At 55.6% G+C, this 21,209-nt stretch overlaps 1 protein-coding gene across 1 annotated transcript; it reads left to right on the top strand.

Annotated features, from left to right (window-relative positions):
- Positions 1–12,644: 12,644 nt before the first annotated feature.
- Positions 12,645–17,207, top strand: SOX18 (SRY-box transcription factor 18). Its single transcript, XM_042884742.1, has 2 exons — positions 12,645–13,271; positions 15,259–17,207. Exons 1-2 carry the CDS (start codon positions 12,869–12,871, stop codon positions 16,110–16,112), a joined length of 1,257 nt encoding a protein of 418 aa, XP_042740676.1. The 5' UTR covers positions 12,645–12,868; the 3' UTR covers positions 16,113–17,207.
- Positions 17,208–21,209: the final 4,002 nt, after the last annotated feature.

The following is a 21,209-nucleotide window of genomic DNA, read 5'->3' as shown; positions in this document are numbered from 1 at the left end:
CGGGCGGCGGGACTACAGCTCCCGGCATGCTTTGCGCCCGCTGGGGGCGCGCTGGGAAATGTAGTCCACCCCCATGGAGGAACCGCAAGCCCCGCTCCCCCCCACCGCCATTTTAGGGCTGCCCGAACTCAGGGGCTGAGCACATATAGCTGTGAGGCGCCGTGGGCTGGGCTGAGCCCCTAAGCCTGGCTTGGCACTCCCCAGCCCAGCCCCTAGCTGTATCCTAGAGTCCTAACCGTGAAGCTGGGTCCTTTATAAGCTCCCCACAGGTGTGCCCTCTCTGCCCCTCCCAGCGCCTGGCCAGGTGGGCAGAGCTCAATGGATGGCAGCAGCTGTGAGATGGGCTGTGAGCCAGTAGCGTGCTGGGATCGTGGCTGGGGAATCATAGCATCATTACGGCTGGGAAAGCGCTCCGCAGCCCCCCAAGTCCAACCCCCCCCCACCATGCCCACTGAGCTCATCCTTCAGTGCCACATCTGCACAATTCCCAAACACCTCCAGGGATGGTGATCCCAGCACCCGCTGGACAACATTTCTTCTAGTGGGAATCCCAAAATCAAACGAGCTGCTCCAGCAGCGATCAAGCCTCAATCACTCTCAGCACCACCCTGACCTACTGCTTCCTTACATTGAGATTTGGGGCTGTTCAGCTCAGCCTGAAGGAATAACAAGGAGTGATGGGGTGCAGGGGGAAGCGTGAGCCCATCGGATGGTTTGGGATCTGGGCCCTGGAGCCACCCTGTAGGTGGCACTCGTACACTGTGCAGGGCTGGCACGTCCCCGGGGTGCTGTGCGATGTCTGCTCCTGGGATTCATCGCAAGCATCGATCTGCTCTGCTCAGCTGGATCCTGGCAGGAGGAGAGCTGCAATGCCTCCTGCGCAGCCACTTCGTCAGAACGCAACGTGTCAGTGGTTGGGAGAAGGAAAAGGAGAAGAAACACGAGCAGGCTGCAGCTCCAGCGAGGGCTGGATGCTGTCTCCTTGCTGCTGCTGGTAGAGCCCTGATTATGCTGGTAAATAGCTGCTGCGTCCTGCCTTGGCAGGCTGCAAGTCAGCTGAATGCAGGGATTTGTTACACGAGGCCACGAGCTGCAGAATTCCATGTTGGGAAGCAGGGATCCTTGAGCTCAGCCACAACCCCGCTCTCTCCTACAGCGAGTCACCGAGGCCAGGGTTTAAATCAGCACACAAAAGTGGGGAGAATGGAACAGATTGGTGCTAAATCTCTGGGGATAGCTGTCTGCCACAATGGCATTTTAGTACTCAAAGATGTTGCTTTATAGCAGCTCACACTGAGTTGGACAAATCTGGGATCCCCTTGAGCAAGAACTGCTCCCCAGATGTGCGAGACACATTCTGTGTTGCCCACAAACCAGCAGAGGTGGCCCCAGCCCAAACCTGAGCTCCAGCCCCTCTCCCTGGTGTGACGTTTGGCACTACCTTGAAATTTCTTGGCTTGGGTCCCATGTTTGTAAACGCAAATCCTCTCCAACTCGCAGTCTGGAGCCTTTAGAGCATCTGAAAAGCCTCTGTCCCTTGGCAGGGTCTGGCCATAGGGCAGGAGGTGCCATTTTGGCCCATCTCTGTGAGGCAGGAAGAAGCCAGGAGATCTTCTGGAGGTCCCTGGCAGCCGGCGGCCGCCTGTCCCGTGTGTGGGGTCGGGTCATGCCGGTCCTCGGCGTCAGCGGAACGCTTGAGAGGCACCGCTGCCACTGTCAATGTGGTTTGTATCACTGCAACATGAACATGGTTCCTGACCACAAGTATGGCTGGGGACGTGTCTCAGATTCCAGACTGCTCACTCACACCGAGCCCCATCGCCCCATCGGAGCGAGAAGCCTGTCACCCCGCTGCCTGCAAATGCCGCCCTCCCACCACGCTGGCCATCCTCTCCCAGCCTGATGGCATCCCGGAGGGACAGGGCTGCACAAAATGCCAGCTGGATGGGAGAGATGTGCGACAAGCACAACTCTGCCACTGTGCCCCGGCCCTTCCATCCTCCTCACTCTCCCCAAGGGTTAACAGGACAGGCGTTCACAGAGCGGGGAGGGTTTCTGGCTGACCTTGGCTGGGAAGCAGCGTGGCGTCGCTCAGCCCGGCCCCCCGTGTGTGAGCCGGTGGTCGGAGCGCTCGCCGAGCCTGGGTGGAGGTAGATCCAGAGGAAACTCCACCTCCGCGGGAGCCAACCTGCTATTGCAGGAATTCCCAGTGAAATTCCCGCTTGGGCTGATCTGTCAGCGGATCCGTGAACTTTCCTTTACCTCTTGTGAAAGCAGCTACTTGAATGTGCTAAAAACAGAGCACGGGGAGAAACTGTGGCTGGAGCCGGACTCAGGGGAAAGGCTGGGAGGGGGCTTTGTGACCCCGGCATGCCTGAGAGGCACCTCCATGTGTGCTGCCTCACTCACAGGCTCCAGGGAGAAGAGTTTGATGCAAAATGCAATCCCATAATATCTCACCTGGTTTTGCTGCTGGGCTCCAGTGTTTCCCAAATGACACTCTGAAGATTTAGGTCTTGGTGTATGGGCTGGCTGAAGGCAGATGAGTTTTCCTGGGTGCCATAATCACCATAATTCATATCAAAAAACACTTTTCCCCTTGTTTCCACCCACTTCACCCCCATCTATTTAGAACCCACAGTCTGGTTTGATTTTGGAGAAGGGGAATGCAAGAACCTTGTGTACCTACTCACCACGAGACCCCCATGGAACTTCTGTCCCCAAACATCTCTTCCTTCAGGTGTGCCCAGGTCTGTGGGATCCCATCCTTGGTGTCATGGGAAGTCTGGGGGTCCCTGGTTGAGGTGTGGAGCCTCTTGCATGATACCTATCTTGGGCTGCACAGCAAGGAGATAGAAGACTCTACGCCTTCACCCAGCTGGGAGATGGGAACAGCTGCTTTAGGCTCTGCTTTTGAGAAGGGGTTTTTCTGCATCTCCTATCTCTGCCACTCTTGTGAGCCTTCCTTGGCAGCAACTTGATGCTCCTGGCCTTGCTGGATGTTTGTTTTTGTCTCTGGGCTGGCTCCACCTGGCTGCATACATCGGTGCCAGTGCCCTGCTGCCCTCTTCACTGTTAGTCAAGCTGTTCTCAGCACAGAGCTGCTCTGTGATTCTTCCCTTAGTCCAGGGCAGCTCCTATTTGGGAGAGGAAAAGGAAAAAGATGGGGGAACTGATCCCCAAGAGACATGAGCTTCTAGCAACCCAAGCAAGGATCCCTTTCCTTTCTGCAAATGCCCAATGTCCTTAGTCTCCTAGGCTTGGCATTAGGAACATGCGAGCCTGGAGGCCAAAATTTTCCATACAAACACTTCAGAAATCTAGAGAATTTGGCCCACATGGTGACTTGCATTGCTGTCTTGCTGAACGTCCTCTGAGAAGCCAAGGGACCTTTTCATACCTCATCTGCTGGCACAGTCCCTCCTAACGCAGCAGAAACCTGTGTGGCTCCCAGAGGACACCACCAGCTCCATCCTGCCCCTCCAGCAGAGCAGCCCTGCAGTGGCTCTGTATCCCCCCAGCCCACCCATGCCTGGTGGCACTGCCTCCTGTGCCAGCTGTGCACAAGGCAGGATTTAGCTGTGGGATTTGGTCACCCTCCCCCCCGCTGTACAAAATAATAATGGGATAGGGAGGGAGAATAAGCGCTGTGTATTCTTGAGGGACAAGTGGCACTGTGCTGTGCCATCAGTGTGCACCGGGGTCTGGACTGGGTATGTGTGCGTGAGAGCTCAGGTCTCTCTGCTCTCCTCCTCCTGTCTCCTTTTATTCACCTCCATGAAACATAGGAAGTCAAAGCCATTCATTTGGCTATTTGTGGCTCGCTCCCCACGCCCCGGTTGCCTCCCCTGCCCCCTGCAGCCTCTCGGCTCTCTGCTTGCCCAGCATCCTTGACCCCGAGGAGTCTGGTGTGTATGCACTTCCCTTCTGGCCCATAGAAAGCGCCACTCTGAACTGGTGCCTCGATAAGTCTGCTGTGGGAAGGCAGGGGCTCCTGGGCTCTCACACTGGGCTTTCCCATGTAGCATTTCCTATGTTGTCCCTGCAAGCAGGGTGGTAGGAGCTCTCTGGATGGCAGTGCCCCTTTGTCCTCTTCAGTCTCTCTGGCAAAAGCCACAGTGCATGAAGGGAGATGTTCTCCCAAGGAGGATGCTTGAACTTCTCAGCTGGTGGATTAAGGTTGGCATCCCTCAGCTCACTTGTAGTAAAGGGTTGCAAAAAAGTTCTGACCCCTAAGTCCCTTCTTTGCAGTGGTTATGTAGACAAGGCTCTGCTGTTGTGTCCCAAATTTTGGGATGGATGGGACCTGTGTGCACTCCAGGGTAAGCACAGGGCTGGGGCTGAAACCACCAAAGGGCTGGGGATGAGGAAAAGCTGGAAGAGAGGGAGGGGGACATCTTGGGTGAGGAGAGGCTCAGCATTGAGGTCTGGGACAGTAGAGTGATATGTCAGAAATATCTCAGAAATCTCCCCTCCTGAGCTGCCTTGCCAAAGCATGACATCCTCAGAGCTTCAGCCATGGGCTGGAGACTGCAGTGTGCCCTCCATCCCCAGCACCATGAGGACAGAAGTACAGTGTCTATGCAGGGCTGCACAAAACCCTCCTACCAGTGAGCACCATGGCCACGAGACAGAAGTGCAATCCTGGCAAAAGTGCAGTCTTGGCCTCCTCCATCCATGGTTAGAGCAAAAGCTGCTTTGGCACATCTGCATCTTGTTGTGCACAGCAGGTCCCTTTGCAGTGATCTGAAAGCAATCAGGTTGGGGATGGAACTGGATTCCTGGGGCTGCTGGCTGAACTGGGGGCAATGGGAACATGGCACACCAGATTACTGGAGAGCCCTGGGGGTGAGGGCAGCATCCTCCTTGTGTTGACACCACCCTGACTCACTTCTGCCTCATGCCAGGTGCACCATGATGCTGAGTGGAGCTGGATCGCCAGAGTCTCACCACATCCCTCTCTCCTTTCAGTGATGGCACCACCGATAAAACCCATCCCCTGCTTATCTCCTCATCAGCAGGGCCAGCAGCACGGCTGTCCCACCACCGAGCAGCGAGCCCTGATCTCATCTGCACGCCGCACACTTGCAGCTCGAACAATAACCTCCTTCCCTGCCCGACACAATTCCCAGAAATGCACAGCCTCCTGCTAAAGCCTCCCCAAGGGAAAACATGCCAGCCAGCCTGTCGGCACCAGCACAAGCATCGCTGCCAGCCGCTGGCAAATGCAGCCCAAGGGGGGGAACCTCACACTGTGTACAGCGATAACATGGGTGTGCTGTGTGGGGTGGAGGCGAGCTGCAGCCCTTGGGGCCATCCTTCAGCTGCTGTGCTCAGGAAGTCCCTCTCCCAGTGGGCACAGTGCCCAGCCCCATCACCCTTCCAGGAGTGCACACTCACTGCCCTCACCCTGACCTACGCGTGGGTGCATGATTTGTTGGGGCAGAACTCAGCCTGAGAATGAAGGCAGAGACGAGGCTTACATGATAAGGTTCCCATCCTATAGAGGGTCTTCAGCTTCCAGCTGCATCTCACAGCACATATAGCTCATTCTTTTCCTCTGCATGTTTAAGTCATCATTGCTTCCTGATTCAACAATCAGGGTGCTACCAGTGAGTGTTCACCCCACGCTAGCTGAACTGGGGTCAGCCAGCATCTTGCATGCCCATCCTTTCTCCCAGGGCTTTTCTAGGGGTCTCACAAACCTTTGGAGGGCTTGCTGGCCTTTCTTCCCTGACCATGTGCCTAGCTGGGGTCAGACATGCCCACTGCCTCACTGCAGCAGCCCCAAAGCCACAGCAATGCCAACTGCAGCCCTGGCACACAATGTATGTTCTCTCCACCTCCTCCAGCAGACCCCTGTGCAGAAGGCAGATACCAGCCCCATCCCATAGCCCCACACTAATGGGGACCAGCATCCAGCACCACACTGCTGGCACGGTCCCCACCGCGGGCGCATTGTTTGCTGGAGCACACGGGGAAGGCCAGCAGGACAGACTCGCTGGCTGCATCCAGCTTCCTGCTCCTGGCGCGGCTGCTGCCTGACATCATTGCTCCTGGTGGGAACGGCGGCCCCGGCCCCACTAGGGTCCTGATGGCAGCGATAAGCTCCTGACCTCCTGCCCTGCTTCCAGCCCCCTCAGACTGCTGTCCCCCCCACCATCATGGCATGAGGTGTGATCTTCTGCATCAGCACAGACACGGCTGATACGATGCTCCCGTCACCTCCCCATTCACCTCCAAGCATGCGCCGTGCCATAGGACAGATGGGAAGTGGGGACCAAGCCAGTACCCCAGTCTGCATCTGAGGGCAAGTCCTGGAGGGGACTGTTATCCATTTGGCATCATGTATAACAGCCAGAGAGGGACAGCCAAAGGGCTGCCTGTTCTCATGCTGAGTTTCTTCATGGTAAAGCCCCGCTTCACTTCATTCCCAAACATGTGGGGTACCTGCAGAGGATATTTTCAAACCACTTCCAACCAGACCCTACCAAAAGCAGCTCCCAAAGCATCTTCAGAGGCTGCAACACCCTGAAGACAAGGGGATGGATCCGTTGCCACTGGGCCCCACACCAAACATTCCCCCAGCATCAGCAAGAGCTTGGGAATGGCTCCTATCTCTGTGGGGGTTTCCTGGCCATAACCATCCTTGGCACCATTTCCCGACTTCCCCATGGCACAATACCTGGCACAGCAGCAACAGGGCTGGAGTTTCTCCCTCAGCTAGATCCCTGACCAGACTGTTTATATTTTTTATACAGCTTTTGAATGGTGGTGCAAAGGCAACAGCATCCCTTGCCTCGTGCTGGCACAGGACATGGGCTGGAAAAAGGGGGACATGCAGCTGAGAACACATAACACACTCCCCAGCATATGTATGGAACTGTGCCCCCCACCCCTGCACCTCCTGTACCCCAGCCCCATGCTTTCCCCTGGGCAGTGCGTCCCTGTCCCCAACCAGCAGAGTGCATCCCACAAAGTTGCCTCCTGCCCTTGTCCAAAGGTGCTGCTGTGCTCAGCATTTCACTGCAGCTGCTGCCAGCGCTGCTCAGAGGGTTTTTCCTCACAGCCTGACCCCCCCGGCTCCATCCTTCTGGCTCCAGCCCACTGGGGATGGAAGATTTCTCCTCCCTGAATAAAAATATAACTGCATAATCTGCTCAGCCCTGCTGTTGATCCTGACTGCATCCTCCCGTCCTGAGCTTTCCTACAGTGCCTTTTACACCGGTAATAGCACAGGGCTCCTTCTCCCATCATTGTTGACTCGACAATGAAAACTGTTTGTATTATTGTGTCCCCGAAGCTTTGCCAATAGCACATGTGTCCTGAGCTGATAGCAACAGGGCTTTGGCAAGGCTCAGGCTCCATCAGATAAGAGCCTTTAACCTTATTTCTCCGGCTCAAGCATGCCACGGAGGTGGCCCCAGTGTGGCCACGTGCTGAGCTGTCCCCTGTACTTCAGATGGGGATGAGGTGATGAGGCTGGAGGTGCTTGGGGTGGGCAGCCTGGGAACGGGCAGCAGAGGAGCCGTGGAGGAAAAATGCAAAGATAGAGTGACCTTTATCAGTCTTGTCTTTTAGAGCTGCCAGTGCAACGTATTCGTGCTCTAATTTCCGCAGTGTTTCCAGTGAGGCACTGAAAAGGAAAAGTTCCTCTGCCCCAAGGCTGCAAAGAGAAAAAGCTCTCAGCCCCTTCTCTTTATTAATATTGTTGTCATTATTGTTAGTGTTATTCTCTCTCAAGACAGAAGCAGTGTGTCAGATCTGGTCTGGTGTATCATGCCATTTCCAGGGGGATTGTGCCACCAAGAGCAGAGAACACCTGGGCAAACTGAGGCACGGGGCTGCAGCCATGTCTGCCCCACCTGAGCAAGTGCATGGAGAACCCAAGAGGAATACACTCGGTCCAGAGGTTGCAGAAGCTGGGAGCAGAGCTGCAGCCAGCTCCATCTGTGCTGGGAGGTGAGGTAATGCCTGTGCTGAGCTCAGCCACACTGGGAGCTGCAGCAGCTCTGGAGAGCAGCAAAGCTTTCCCAGGTGCAGGCGTCCTGCGCTACTGCTGCAGTGGCTGTGCTGGGGGGAATGTTCCATAGCCTGCACCCCGCTGCCTGCCAGGATGTAGGAGCAGAGAGGCAGCAAGAAGCCACTGCTGAGCAGCTGCTGAGGGCTGGGATGCAGAGAGGTGGAGGTGTGATCACTCTTCCTTGCTCAGTGCCTCTCCTTTCCTGCACTGAAAGTGGCACTGCACCCTTGATGCAGCATGGACCCATTTATCCATGATGCTCTCAGATGATGCTTTCACTTCAGTGATGCTCGAAGGGAGATGTGCAAACATGCAGTGAGCAGACGTGGAGCCCGCAGAGCAGAGCTCCAAAGAGTTTCTCTAAAGAGGGGCTGCACTTCTCCTGGCCAAACTCAACCTGATGCCTAATGACACTGCTCCATTTGTTTCCTCTGGCACTCAAGTGCATGTCCAGAGCAATGATCCTGGGCAGACAGGATCCAGATTGTTGGATGGAGCTATATAGCACGTGATATTTTCTGCCACCATGAGTGCCCAGGTGGTGCCAAGCAGACTGCCAGCCTGCTGCCTGTTCCTGGGAGGATCCAGTGCCATGGGCAGAGCACATTTGCTTGCTATAATAGAGAAACTAAACGGTGCCGATCGAAGCAGCTGAACAGCAGCCAAATGTGCTTCTCGGTGGCTTTTCTGCACTCTGTATTCATGTATTTGGCATGAGCAGCTCCACATTGAGGTAATTCATTAATGCCGAACCAAAAAATGTGTTTATGGGGGGCTTGGAATAGTTGGTGGAAGTGTAAGACTTTCCTTCCTGACAGCGGGGTTCTCTCTGTGATGAGAACCAAGCACTGCAGCATCCACCACAATCAGCTGCAGGGAAGCAGAAGCAGGACGAGCTCTCTGCCCCTATAGAGGTGCTCAGAGTCCTGTCCAGCATCCCCTCTCAAAGCCTGGAGCCACATTAAGATGGTGGCGATGGGGACGAGCTGCTCCAGAACAAAGAGTGAGGAAACAGGAGGAAAGCCCCAGCCTGGCTGAGTCTATTCAATTCTCACACCTTCATTCTATCACCGGTGGAAAATTGTCCATCTGCTGGCTTGGGTGATGGCAGGGACAGCAGAGGGTACCTGGTCCTGGGGACTGCCATGGCTTGGGGGGCATCTCCACTAAATGATCCGTGCTCTTCACCTGTTCAGACCAAACCAGAAGTGAAGAAATATAGCAAATGAGCAGAAAGCAGAAGGGCAAAATGATAGCTGGGCTCTCTCCACAGGAGATACCTTGGGGGATGACCATGCTGTCATTTCCACCATCCACCTCCCATTGCTTGGGGTAGGAAGAAGCCTGGCCCTTCACCCTGGGAACTTGTGTAGGGTTTCTTGGTACCAGCCATGGCCATGGGGACACATCACCCTGCAGCTACGCTGGTGTCAGGATGTACAGTGTGCTGCAGGGTTGGGAGCTCAGCTGGATCCTTTGTGACCCTCGTGAGCATTTGTCTGCAAGGAAGCCAGGCCCTCGAGAAAGGGAGTCTCCACTGAAACCTGAAACATTTCCCAGCAGATGACTTCAGCGTCCCGCCAGGGCTCTCACGCAGCCCGGCCTTTGCTCTGCAGGAAGTGCCTTTCTTTGGAAAGCCTTTGTTCCAGCCTGGCTGTGGCCCTGGGGGAGCAGATGGGACTGCCAGTATGGGGCAGCTCATGGGGTGCTGGAGGTGACACAAAGCAGCCCTGCCTATGTGGTGTCCCCAGCGGTGGGCACCTTCTGCCCAGGGCAGGGGACTGGAGATGGATGGTTTTCAGGGTCCCTTCCAACACAGTCCAACCCAATCCACCCCATCCTACCATTGTCTCATTCTCTGATCTATGATTCTATGATTCATATGATCCCATGATTCTATGATTCTATGATTCTATGATTCCATGATGATTTATGGTTCCCTACCCAGACTGTGTCACTGCAGCCCTACAGTGTTTCAGCTCCATGTGCTGCATGCCTTAGCTCCCCTTGCACCAAGAAATGGCCATCAGCCACGATGAATAACAAATATCTCACTGTGCAGTGACCCAGTGCATGCAGCTAAACTCCTAGGGGCACCCCACATTGCCAACCCCACAATGGTAATTGCATAGTAGTCAATGAAAAATGAATGCAGGATTTGCAGCCTGCCCGTGGTACCCAAACCCTGGGACAGGCTTGGGAATCTCTGCCCATGTGTTCCACAAAAGGAGAATTTGCTACTCCTGGTTCAGCACTTCGCTACGGCTGCACCAGAGGCCCTCCCTGCACCCACCTCCCCAGCCCCAGTGCAAATTTGGTGGGCAAATCCTTTGCATTTGCTTGCACAGTACAGGCACACACCGGTGCACACCCGCAGCCCACCCAGCAGCAGAAATAACGCAGGGCTCATCCAGCACCACTCATCCCTATCTGCTCACAGAACCCCGGAGTACCTCTGATGTACCCCACGGATGGCCCAGGTGGTGCCGTGTGTATTTTTAGGTGGCTGGGAGCCCGGTGTGGGTGAACAGGCAGCAGAGAGAGGTGGGAGGCGGGGAGGGAAAATGCCTTTGTGCTGGTCGGGGGGGGGAAGGGGGAGAGCGGAGGCTGCCGGCTCCGCCGCGCTTCCTCTGCGAGGTGTGGCGCTGGGGCTGCGCGGCGCGGGACGCGGCGAAGGGAAAAGGGGGGCCGGGGTGGGGGCTGCGAGCTGCCGTCCTAAAAAATGGGGAAAATGGTAAAGGAAATTCAAGGGGGAAAAAAAAAAAAAATAGGAATTCTGAGCTTTTGCACCAGGGTGGGGTTCAGCTTGTCTGACGCCAAGGGTGGGTGAGGAGCCCCCCGGAGAAAGGAAAGGAAGTGTCGGGGGGGCTGCGTGCCCCCACAGTGGGGATGCTGATCCAGGATGGGGGCTTTGTCCCCTGTGTGGGTTGCACCGAGGTCTCATCCCGGGATGGAGCACTGATATTTGCCCACTGGGATGAAGCACACGGCTCTGCCCCATGGGCACTGCATGGTTTTCCTGCGCCAGGGTCCCAAAATGCAGCACCACATGGACCCCTGCTGCGTGCTGCCCCATTCCAAACCCTTTTTGGGCAATGCTCAGGAAGAGGCTTTGGTCCAGCCCCAGGGTGCTGCTGTGCTGCAGGGTGGGGGCTCGTGGGGACAACACTGTGTGCTCTGCCAAAGCCTAGGAGAAGAATCCAGAGGTGACAGCAGGGAATGCCATGGGACACCCCTGTAGGCATCCTGCGATTCACCCCACAAGCAGCCGTGGGCAGGAGTGAAGAGCAAAGAGCAAATCTTGGAGCTCGGCAGCAGCAGGCTGCTCCTGGGGTGCAGTGATGCTGCACGGCCCCGGTGGGATGGGAGCAGCACAGAGGGGCTCCCTGCAGCCATGCAGGCTCTCCTGTACTCCAGTGCTGACGAGCTCTTGCAAACTATTAAGAAGAAACTGCAGGAATGTGAAGGATATCTATCGTGAAGCCTCCGTCACTCTGCTAGCGATGGAGGAATAAACGAGACAAGATTTTATTATATATATATATATTTTTATGGCCTTTGCTTTGTTTAGGGTTAACTGCAGATCGGCTTTTTTCAAATCACTTCCAGACACACACAAACCATGGCATGCAACACCCCACGGCTGCAGGGAGGCTGGGAGGGAGCCGGGCTGTTGCACAACGCGGTGCCCCAACTCTTCCTGCACCCGGGTTTCGGATTTCAGCTCTGGGCATCTCCGCAGCCAGAGGGGTTTGGGGCCATTCCCCAGGGCTGAGCTGTGCATGAACCCCATGGACTTGGGGTGTCAGGGGGCACATCTCGCTGCCTGCCAGCTGCCCCATGCCAAGGGCAGGAAGAGCCATCAGACCACGTTGCCCAATGCTTGGCATGTCGCCTGGTAACGCGTTCGCCGCTATGGCAGATCTCTGTCGGGTGGCAGGAAGGCTTTGAGCCGTGAGCTGGCATGGGGATGGGATGCTGCCACCAAATGACAGTGTGCCGTGGATCCGGGCAGGTCTGGGCTGCCATCATCCCACCTCTGAACCCAGCGTTCCTCCAAAGTGGCCGGGCAGGCAGGATGGGGATGTGTCGTTTTTCATGCGAACGGGAAGACAAGGCGAGATTTCTCAACTGGCACAAATGAAACCCACCAGAACGGTGTTGGGGGAGAGGACTCGGCCCTGCCTTCACCCCACGGCTGCTCCTGACCCCGGAATGGTGACCGTGGCCAAAACACACACATAGAATGGCTTGTAAGGAAAATAACCTCGGAGTGCCGAGCATCCCCTGTGCCCTGCGAACACACAGCGAATCCAAACGCTTCCCCTTCGCACGGGCAGATCCCAAGCAGCCAGAGACGGGGCTTGAGGAAAAAAAAAAATAAAAGGAAGCAAGAAAAAATAAGAAGGGAAAGAGCGGAGAGCAGAAACGAATCGCGCTCCTCGTCGGGAGGAAGGGAATGGGGCCGCACATCCACAGCGCTCCCACCCGGCCCTCCCGGGCGGCTCTTCCTGGGGACGCCCTGTCTCTCCTCCTCCTCCTCCTCCCCTCCGCCCGCTGATTGGTCCACCCCGGCTATATTTTGCCCCTTCCAGCCCAACATCATCCCAAAAAGTTTTTTTTTTGGGGGGGGGGAAAAACGGGAAAAAAAAAAAAAAAGAAAAAAAAGCAAAGGAAAGAAACCAAAACAACCCAAGGCGACCCCAAATCCCCCCGAAACCACCCGAACGCGGGCGAAGAAGCGAGCGGAGCTGCTCGGCGGCTGCAGGAGGCGGCGGGACGCGCGGGACTCGGTTCTCTCTCCGGCACCCGCTCGGGTCGGACACAAGGTGCTGTCCAGCTGGAATGAATATATCTGAGTCAAACTACTGCCGAGAGGAGATATCGCAACCCCGGGGCGACTGTTCATGGGTCACCGGCGCCGTGCCGGCCGCTGAGCCCGGGCTCGCCTTCCCTCGGCCCCCGGGAGCCGCCTCCCCCTCCAGCCGCACGCCCAGCCCCGAGCCCGGCTTCGCCTTCGGCCCCGCGGCCCCCGGGGCGGCCCCCGGCGCGGCCCCCAGCCGCACGCCCAGCCCCGAGCCGGGCTATGGATACAGCCCCCCGGCCGGCCGAGCCGAGGGGAAGGCCGGGGAGGATTCCCGCATCCGCCGGCCCATGAACGCCTTCATGGTTTGGGCGAAGGATGAGCGCAAACGGCTGGCGCAGCAAAACCCCGACCTGCACAACGCCGTGCTCAGCAAGATGCTGGGTGAGTGGGGTGCGGTGCGGGTACGGGACTAGGGGCTGGGAGGAAGGGGAGATGGGGAAGGGTGAGGGGCTGGGGGTGTGGGGATACGGGGCTGGGAACTGAAGGACTTGAGGCTGCGGGTGGGGGGTGTATGGGTACAGGTTTGGGGGATGTAAGGTTACAGGGTTGCTGTTGCAAAGGTATGGGGCTGCGGGGCGAAAGGGTGTGGGGATGAAGTATGTAAGGGTATGGGGACAGGATGTGTAAGGGTACGAGGATGGGGATGTAGGGATATGAGGCTGGGGGATGTAAGAGTACTGGGCTGGGGAACAGAGCTGGGGGATTGTAAAGGTACTGAGCTGGGAGGTGCAAGGGTACTGGGGGTCGTAAGGGTACGGGGCTGGAGGAGTAGTGTTATGGTGCTGGGCATGTAAGGATACAGAGCTGGGAGATGTAAGAGTACAGGGATGGAGATGTTAGGGTACGGGGTTTGGGATGTAGGGATATGGGGCTGGGGGTGTGAGCTACAGACGTACAGGAAAGAGGTATGCTCAGATATGGGGTTGGGGATGTGAGTTACTGGGGCGCAAAGCTAAGGATTTGGGCTGCAGACATATGGGGAACTGGGTTATAGGATACAGGGCAGTGGGATGCACAGATACAGGGCTGGGGATGCAGGTTGCAGGAGTACAGGTGTGAGAATGTGGATTGGAAGAGTATAGTGCTGCAGGATGCTGGCATGTAGGACTGGGAATAGGGGCTATGTGGGGGGGGGGAGGTTCGGGATGCAGGGTTAGAAGAATAAGGGTGCATGCTGTAGGGCCACATGGAAGCAGAATGCACAAATGTGGCTAGAGACATGGGTTGTGGGGGTACAGGGCTGAGGATGTGGTCTGCAAGGGTATTGGACATTGAGACATGGGATACGCAGGCGTTGGGCTGGGGATACAGGGGTGCAGGGCTGGGGAAGTGGGCTACAGGAGTTTGGGGCTGGGGATGTGGACCGTGAGAGTGAGGGGCTGTTGATACAGTAACGCAGATCTGGCAGTGTGGACTATAGGGCAGCAGGATTATAGGGCAGCGGTGTGCAGGAATACAGGGCTGAGGATGCAGGCTGCAGGGATTCGGAGTGCTGGGATGTAGGTTGTAAGGGTAGAGGCTGTGGAACGCAAGCTGCAAGGATAGGAGGACATGGAGTGCGAGGATAGGGGGCTATGAAGGACAGGCTGGAAGGGTACAGGGTTGTGGGATGCAGACTGCAAAGATACGGGGCTGCGGGAGATGGTTACAGGGGCAAGGTGCTGAGGGCTGCAGGGCTGCAGGATAGGGCTGTGAGGTTACAGGTCTGTGGGATGCAAACTGCAGGGACACGGGACCAAAGCATGCTGGGTGTAGGGCTGTGGGATTAACGGCTCTGGGGTGCAGCACTATGGTCCCACAGAGTGTGGGACTGTGGGATGGGGGGTTAGAGAGATGCACGCACATGAGAGGGCTGTGGGTTGCAGAAGTACAGGGCTGTGGGCTGTGGGAGTGCACAGCTGTGGAGATGCAGGATACGGGAACACAGGGCTGCAGGATGCGGGACGCACGGCTGTAGGATGCGGGGATGTGGGAACACGGGAAGCAGGATATGGGTCGCCAGAGCTGCAGGATGCGGGACTACGGGAAGCAGGATATGGCCGGACGGGGCAGCAGGATGCAGAGACACAGCATTGCGGGATGCGGGGACGGGGAGCTCAGGAGATGGGGCTGTGGGTGCGGCTGGGGGACGGGCAGTTCGGGCTGTGGGTGAGGGATGCAGATGATTGGGCACCCTGGGGCCAGTCTCCCCTCTTCCCAGGGATTTGCAGCATCATGTCTGCAGCTGGGACATGGAGACGGCCCCACTTGGGACCCCGCTCTCTGTCCAGCACCAGGGCCCAGGCTGGGCACTGAGCCTGCTCAGTGCACCCCTCTGTGGGGGTCCTGAGGCCAGGCCAGTGTCACTGAGCTCCCTGTCCCCTTGCAGGTCAATCATGGAAAGCCCTGAGCGCCAGTGACAAGCGTCCCTTCGTGGAAGAGGCCGAGCGGCTGCGAATCCAGCACCTCCAGGATCACCCCAACTACAAGTACCGCCCGAGGAGGAAGAAGCAAGCCAAGAAAATCAAGAGGATGGAACCCAATATCCTCCTGCATAACCTTTCCCAGCCTTGCAGTGACAACTTCAGCATGAGTCACCATGGCGGCAGCCAGCCGGGCCACCCCCAGCCTCCCCCACTCAACCACTTCAGAGAACTCCACTCCATGGGGTCGGATATTGAAAACTACGGCTTGCCAACTCCCGAGATGTCTCCCTTGGATGTCTTGGAACAGACCGAGCCGGCCTTTTTCCCCCCGCACATGCAGGAGGACTGCGGCATGATGCCCTTCCGCGGGTACCACCACCACCACCCCCAGATGGAGTTTCCCCAGGAGAAGTGCCTGGGCCGGGACGTGGCCGTGCCCTACGCGCAGCCCCCAGCGCACTTGGCCGATGCCATGAGGACTCCCCACCCCTCCGGCCTCTACTACAACCAGATGTGCTCGGGGACTCAGAGCGGGCTTTCCGCCCACCTGGGCCAGCTCTCACCTCCCCCCGAAGCCCACCACATGGAGAGCGTGGATCACTTGAACCAAACCGACCTTTGGACGGACGTTGACCGCAATGAGTTTGACCAATATTTGAACATGAGCAGGACTCGTCCCGAAGCCTCGGGACTGCCTTATCACGTCTCCCTGTCCAAAGTGACTCCTAGGAGCATCTCCTGCGAGGAGAGCAGCTTGATATCCGCCCTGTCTGACGCCAGCAGCGCCGTCTACTACAGCCCATGCATCACCGGCTAGGCTCGCGCGTGCATCCAACGCAGCAAGCCAACGAGCAGCCAATCCTCCTCTAACCGCGAGCTCCGTAATATGTAGAGTATCTCATTAAATGCATCGCTTTCTTTCTTAAAAAAAAAAAAAAAAAAGAAAAAAAAAAAAAAAAAAACACCTAAAAAACCACAACCCAACCATGCTGAACTCACCGATATACCGTATCTCTATATAACACATAGATGCCTTCCCAAAGCCAAAGGTTAACCACGCGCTAAGCCCGCCTGCCCGCTGCAGCTCCCATCGCTCCATCCTCTCGGGGGCATTTTTTAGGCAATTGCAGTGAATCCTGCCTGAGCCAACCCAGCACCAACACCATCACCCATTGCCCAGCACCCAGCCCTAGGAACTCGCGCACTGGGGGCCCTCGGGAACCCTTTTTGGGGGCTGTTGAAGACTCGTGGTGCCCAGTCGTGGTGGTCTTTAGGACAGTTTTTACTGTATTCTCAGCAATATATTTTAATTGGGCAACAAAACTATATTTTTACTAAGCATTTTTATATATATAAAATGGTATTTAATGTCTTTTCATTTTGTTGTCGTCGTCGTTTTGGTGGTTTGTTTTTTTTTTTTTGTTTTGTTTTTTACTATTAGACTTTTTAAAAAAGAAATCAAGGGATATCCATGAGATCTAAAGCATTTATGTAGCAAAGCTGGATTTAAAAAAAAAAAGAAAAAAAAGAAAAAAAAAAAAAGGGGGGGGGAAAGGAGATATTTTGTGAAAAAGGGAGTTACCGTGTAAATATTGTGGAACAATCGACTGGAATTTTGTACAAAGGAAAAATACGACTGCTAACACTTTTATTGTCTAGAACTGTACGGCGAGCAAACTGTTTGATACTGGTTAATTATTAAAACATCTTCATCTAATTGCTCCCATCTTGTGCTCTTGTTGTGTGAACACATTTTTTCCGCAAATCCATGTCGGCCCAACCAGTTCCAGATTGCTGCCGGCGCTGATGATGAACCTGGCACATGGGGCCGGGCTGCCCGGTGCTGGGGGCTCGCGGCCGCCCGTGGAGCAGCAGCTGTTCCTCTAATAAAACATGCGATATCCTCCTCCTACAACGTGCCTTCGTGTGGTCATTGTGCTGCGAAGCTGCTGGGGGGGTCAACCGTGTGCTCACAGCCTTTTTCCTATGGGATGCCTCAAAAATCACATCGCTCCTCTTGGGGTGCTCCATGCCCTTTCTTGCAGCGTCCCCACATAGGAGCGTTCCTGTAGTTTGGGGTATCCCCATAGCTTGGAGCATTCCCATGTCTTGGAGCATCCCTATAGCTTGGATATCCCCATAGCTTGGAGTATCCCCATAGCTTGGAGTATCCCCATAGCTTGGGGCATCCATGTAGCTTGGATATCCCAATAGCTTGGAGCATTCCCATGTCTTGGAGCATCCCCATAGCTTGGATATCCCCATAGCTTGGATATCCCTATAGCTTGGATATCCCCATAGCTTGGATATTCCCATAGCTTGGAGCATCCACGTAGCTTGGAGCATCCCCATAGCTTAGAGCGTCCATAGCTTGGGACATTCATAGCTTGGAGTATCCGTAGGTTGGAACATCCATATGTTGGAGCATCCCCATAGCTTGGAGCATGCATAGCTTGGAATATTCCTACAGCTTAGAGCACCCCTTAGCTTGGAGCATCCATAGCTTGGAATATTCCTACAGTTTAGAGCACCCCTTAGCTTGGAGCTCAGAGCTCAGAGCTCAGAGCATCCTCACAGCTCGGAGCCCCCAGCCCTGCCTGCCCTCACTCCCTGCTGAGCACCCCCCGCCCCAAACACCCCCCCTCACTCCCCTCCCATATTTGCAGCACTCAGTGTTTGCAACGCGGCCGTGTGCAGAGCAGTGTTGCATAAAACGCTGGTGGTATCCGTTCCTTGAATGATGAGTGATTTAAACCAGGCCGATATAGCCAAAAAAGGCTATTAAAAAAAAAAAAAAAAGAAAAAGAAAAAAAAAAAAAGAAAATGAATAGAAGAAGAGTTTTTTTGTTGTTGTTGTTGGCAGAGAATTGCCTTTTAGGGGAAATGGATATTTAACAAATGACATTAATTTTCGAGCTTCTCCTAAATTAAATTCACATTAGTGTTAACAGGACTCAATCCCGACTCACTTTTTTTTGAGCAAAGTGCTAATAAAACGACCCCGTTTGGGGCCGCCGATGCGTTCCCATTAAACGCCAGCAACGAACCTCGGCGTGTTTCCATATACAGTCTGCAAAAAGGGGGGAATACATGGAAAAATGACATCATTACCTACACGGGAGGGCTGGCGGGCGACGTGTGCCAGAACCGGGGCTGAAACAAACAAACAACACCCGAAATGAGAAGCATCCTGTGCCGCCGCCGATGACTATGAAAGGAAGCAGCCTTCTATAGGCTCCATCCCGCAGCAGCCCAGGAGGAAGGAGCCAAGGGAAAACAGCAAGCCCTGACTGATTTTCCAGCCCTCAGCTTCCAGGTACCATCCCCCCTCCCACCCTTGTGAGTGTGTGCTCATTTCCTGCCATTGCAAAGCATCACTCCGCCATCCCGCACCCATCTGCCCTCGGGTAGCTTTGAGCTCCGGGTGCTTTTCAGCTGCTGTTTCTTGGATTCCAAATAGAATCCAATGTGTTTTAGGGGTTCCCAAAGCTGGGCATGGGTGGGACGTTCCCCAAAGCACCTGTGTTGGAAAATCATTGCAAATATTGCCATGAGGTGAGGGATGGAGTGGGGTCTCCTCACTCTGACCAAGGATGCTGCAGCAGGGCTGGGTGCCAGCTGGGGGAGCAGGCAGGGCACTGCGGGGGGAGCAGTGGTTATCCCCTTACCCCCATCCTTGCCCATGAGCACATCACTCAGGTACAGAGGCTCCAGAACACAAAACCCTTCCTTGCACAGCCACAGGTTGCACCGAGCCTCACTGAACAGCACCCACGGCAGGTTGGGGCTGGCACCCCTTGTTTTGAGATCAGCCCCATCCCCTGCAGACAGGGGGACAAGGAAGTAGCAAGAAAGCAGGGAACAAGCCTGTCCCTTGCAGAAGGACCGAATGCATGCTGGGCTGCACCCTTGGGGTCTCCTCTCTGCTGCACAGGGCTGCAAAGCAAGCCCTGCTTGTTGCTAGCTGCCCCTGAAGCAGCCCACTAGGACTTACAACATGCAGCCCCAGAGATGCAATGTGCTGCAACCTCCACTGCAGCGCTGCAAAATCACGTAGCGGTGCAGGAGCGCTTTGCAGCAGTCAGACCTGTTCCTGAACAGCCGGAGCCCAGCCAGACCTTGCTGTGTGGTTCACAGCAAAGCTTCTGCACGCAGCCCTTTGTATGAATAACAAAATGTAATTTGCCTGGTACCGCACAGGGCTGAGTGTTGGGAGCACGGTGGGGGCAGCCATGCAGTGCCGGCGGAGGCTCGGCCCCATTGCTCCTTGTCCTCCCACGGGTGCATCCTGCTCCATGCACACACGTGGATTCTCCCCATCCTCTCCTTTGCGGCCCCATTCGGCTGTGCTGGGGCGATTTATTTCGGGGGGAGCAGTCAGGTGCTGCCTGGAAATGGAAACGGACTCTGCTGGAATAGTTTGGGGATGATTTCACCGCTGTTATGGCTCAGGCTGGGGCTGTTACCACGCAGCCCCTTCCGATTTTATGACTTAATCTCTCCAAAGCTCCGTGCCTGATGGGTTCGGACCGGAGAGGAGGAGCGAGGGGCTCTTAGCAGGTCGTTACAGCAGCAATGTGCAGAAATAATGTGACAGGTATATTGCAAATCAGACAGGCGCATCCTGTGCCTTTCCCAGGGATGGCTGTGGGGCCAGGACCTCGATGGGCCCCCAGTATGCGTGGCTGCACCCACCAGGACCACTGCCCACATGCACAAATCCCAAATGCCACAACAGTTGTGCAAGTGCTGCCATGCACACCCACCCTGTGCTCCCCGTGCCTCCCATGCTGGTGTTACTATGTGTGCTCGTGTGCTGGCTGGGCATCCCAATATTCCTGTGAGCAAACACGTGTGTGTGCACACCAGCATGTGTGCATCTGCGAGGATGTGTGCACTCATGTAGGTGCACTGCTGTGTGCACCCATGTCTGCATGCATCTGTGTGTGTGCCCATGCATCCAGGAGTATGCAGTGGTGTGGCATGCATGTGTTCATTTTTGTGTGTGTGCACGCATGAGAATGTGTGCATCCACACGTGTGCAACTGTGGGAGCACATGCCCGTGTATACATGCGTGTGAGTGCATCCGTGTCTCTGCGTGCATTTGCATATGTGCATTTACGTGCACACATTTGCACATCCTTCAGTGTGTGCATGTGTGTGTGTGTGTGTGTGCACTCGTGTGAGTCTGCACAACCGTGTGTGTGAGCATCCATGCGTATTTGTGCACCCACGTGTGTGCATTTGTGTGCATATGTGAGCACCTGTGTGTGTGTGTGCTCCCATGTGCACCTACGTGTGTGCATTCATGTCTGTTGTATGCCTCTGTGTGTGTGCATCTGGGTGCATCTGTGTGTCTGGGTGTGCATCCATGTGCATGCGTCTGTGCACACTCGCATGCACACCCTGTGTGTTCTGCCAGAGGCTCACTGGTCAGGTTTATGGCCCTCCTGCTTTTTTTTATGGCATTATGGAGCACTGGATGACATCACCCACATATTAAAACAGCATGTGCCAGCCGGACCGTCCCGGCGGTGTGCAGCTCCGGGGCTGCAGCTGGCAGCAACCCACAGGCGACCAGAGCTGTCCTGGCCAGAGCACACCAGAGGGAACAGCAGTTTGGATGAAGTCATCCCAGCTGGGACATGCAGGGGGAATCGCAGCTCCACACTGCACCCTGGGAATAGAGGGGTCCCTCCTGAGGGTGCTGGGAGCTGCCTGTCCCTGCCGCAGGGATGGGGCTCAAAACCAAACCTGATGGTGGGAAATGGCTCTGAAACATTTCCTGACTCGAGAAAAAGAGCACTGGGATGAAATATTAAAAAGAAAAAGGGGGGAAAAAAAGGGGGGGGGGGGTGTTTCTATATTGTAGATTGGGAGGCAAGTTATTTAGAAATGTAACTGCAATTATAT

Source organism: Lagopus leucura, unplaced genomic scaffold, assembly GCF_019238085.1.
Source record: "Lagopus leucura isolate 7727_CA_CO unplaced genomic scaffold, USGS_WTPT01 Super-Scaffold_100045, whole genome shotgun sequence".
NCBI classification, from domain to species: Eukaryota; Metazoa; Chordata; class Aves; order Galliformes; family Phasianidae; genus Lagopus; species Lagopus leucura.
The sequence above is the reverse complement of the archived record's forward strand: the minus strand, read 5'-3'. Positions and strand labels throughout refer to the sequence as shown.

Coding starts and splice junctions, on each gene's coding strand:
- SOX18 (XM_042884742.1), top strand. CDS start 12,869: ATGAATATATCTGAGTCAAACTACTGCCGAGAGGAGATATCGCAACCC. Junction 13,272..15,258: donor CGTGCTCAGCAAGATGCTGG/GTGAGTGGGGTG, acceptor GTCCCCTTGCAG/GTCAATCATGGAAAGCCCTG.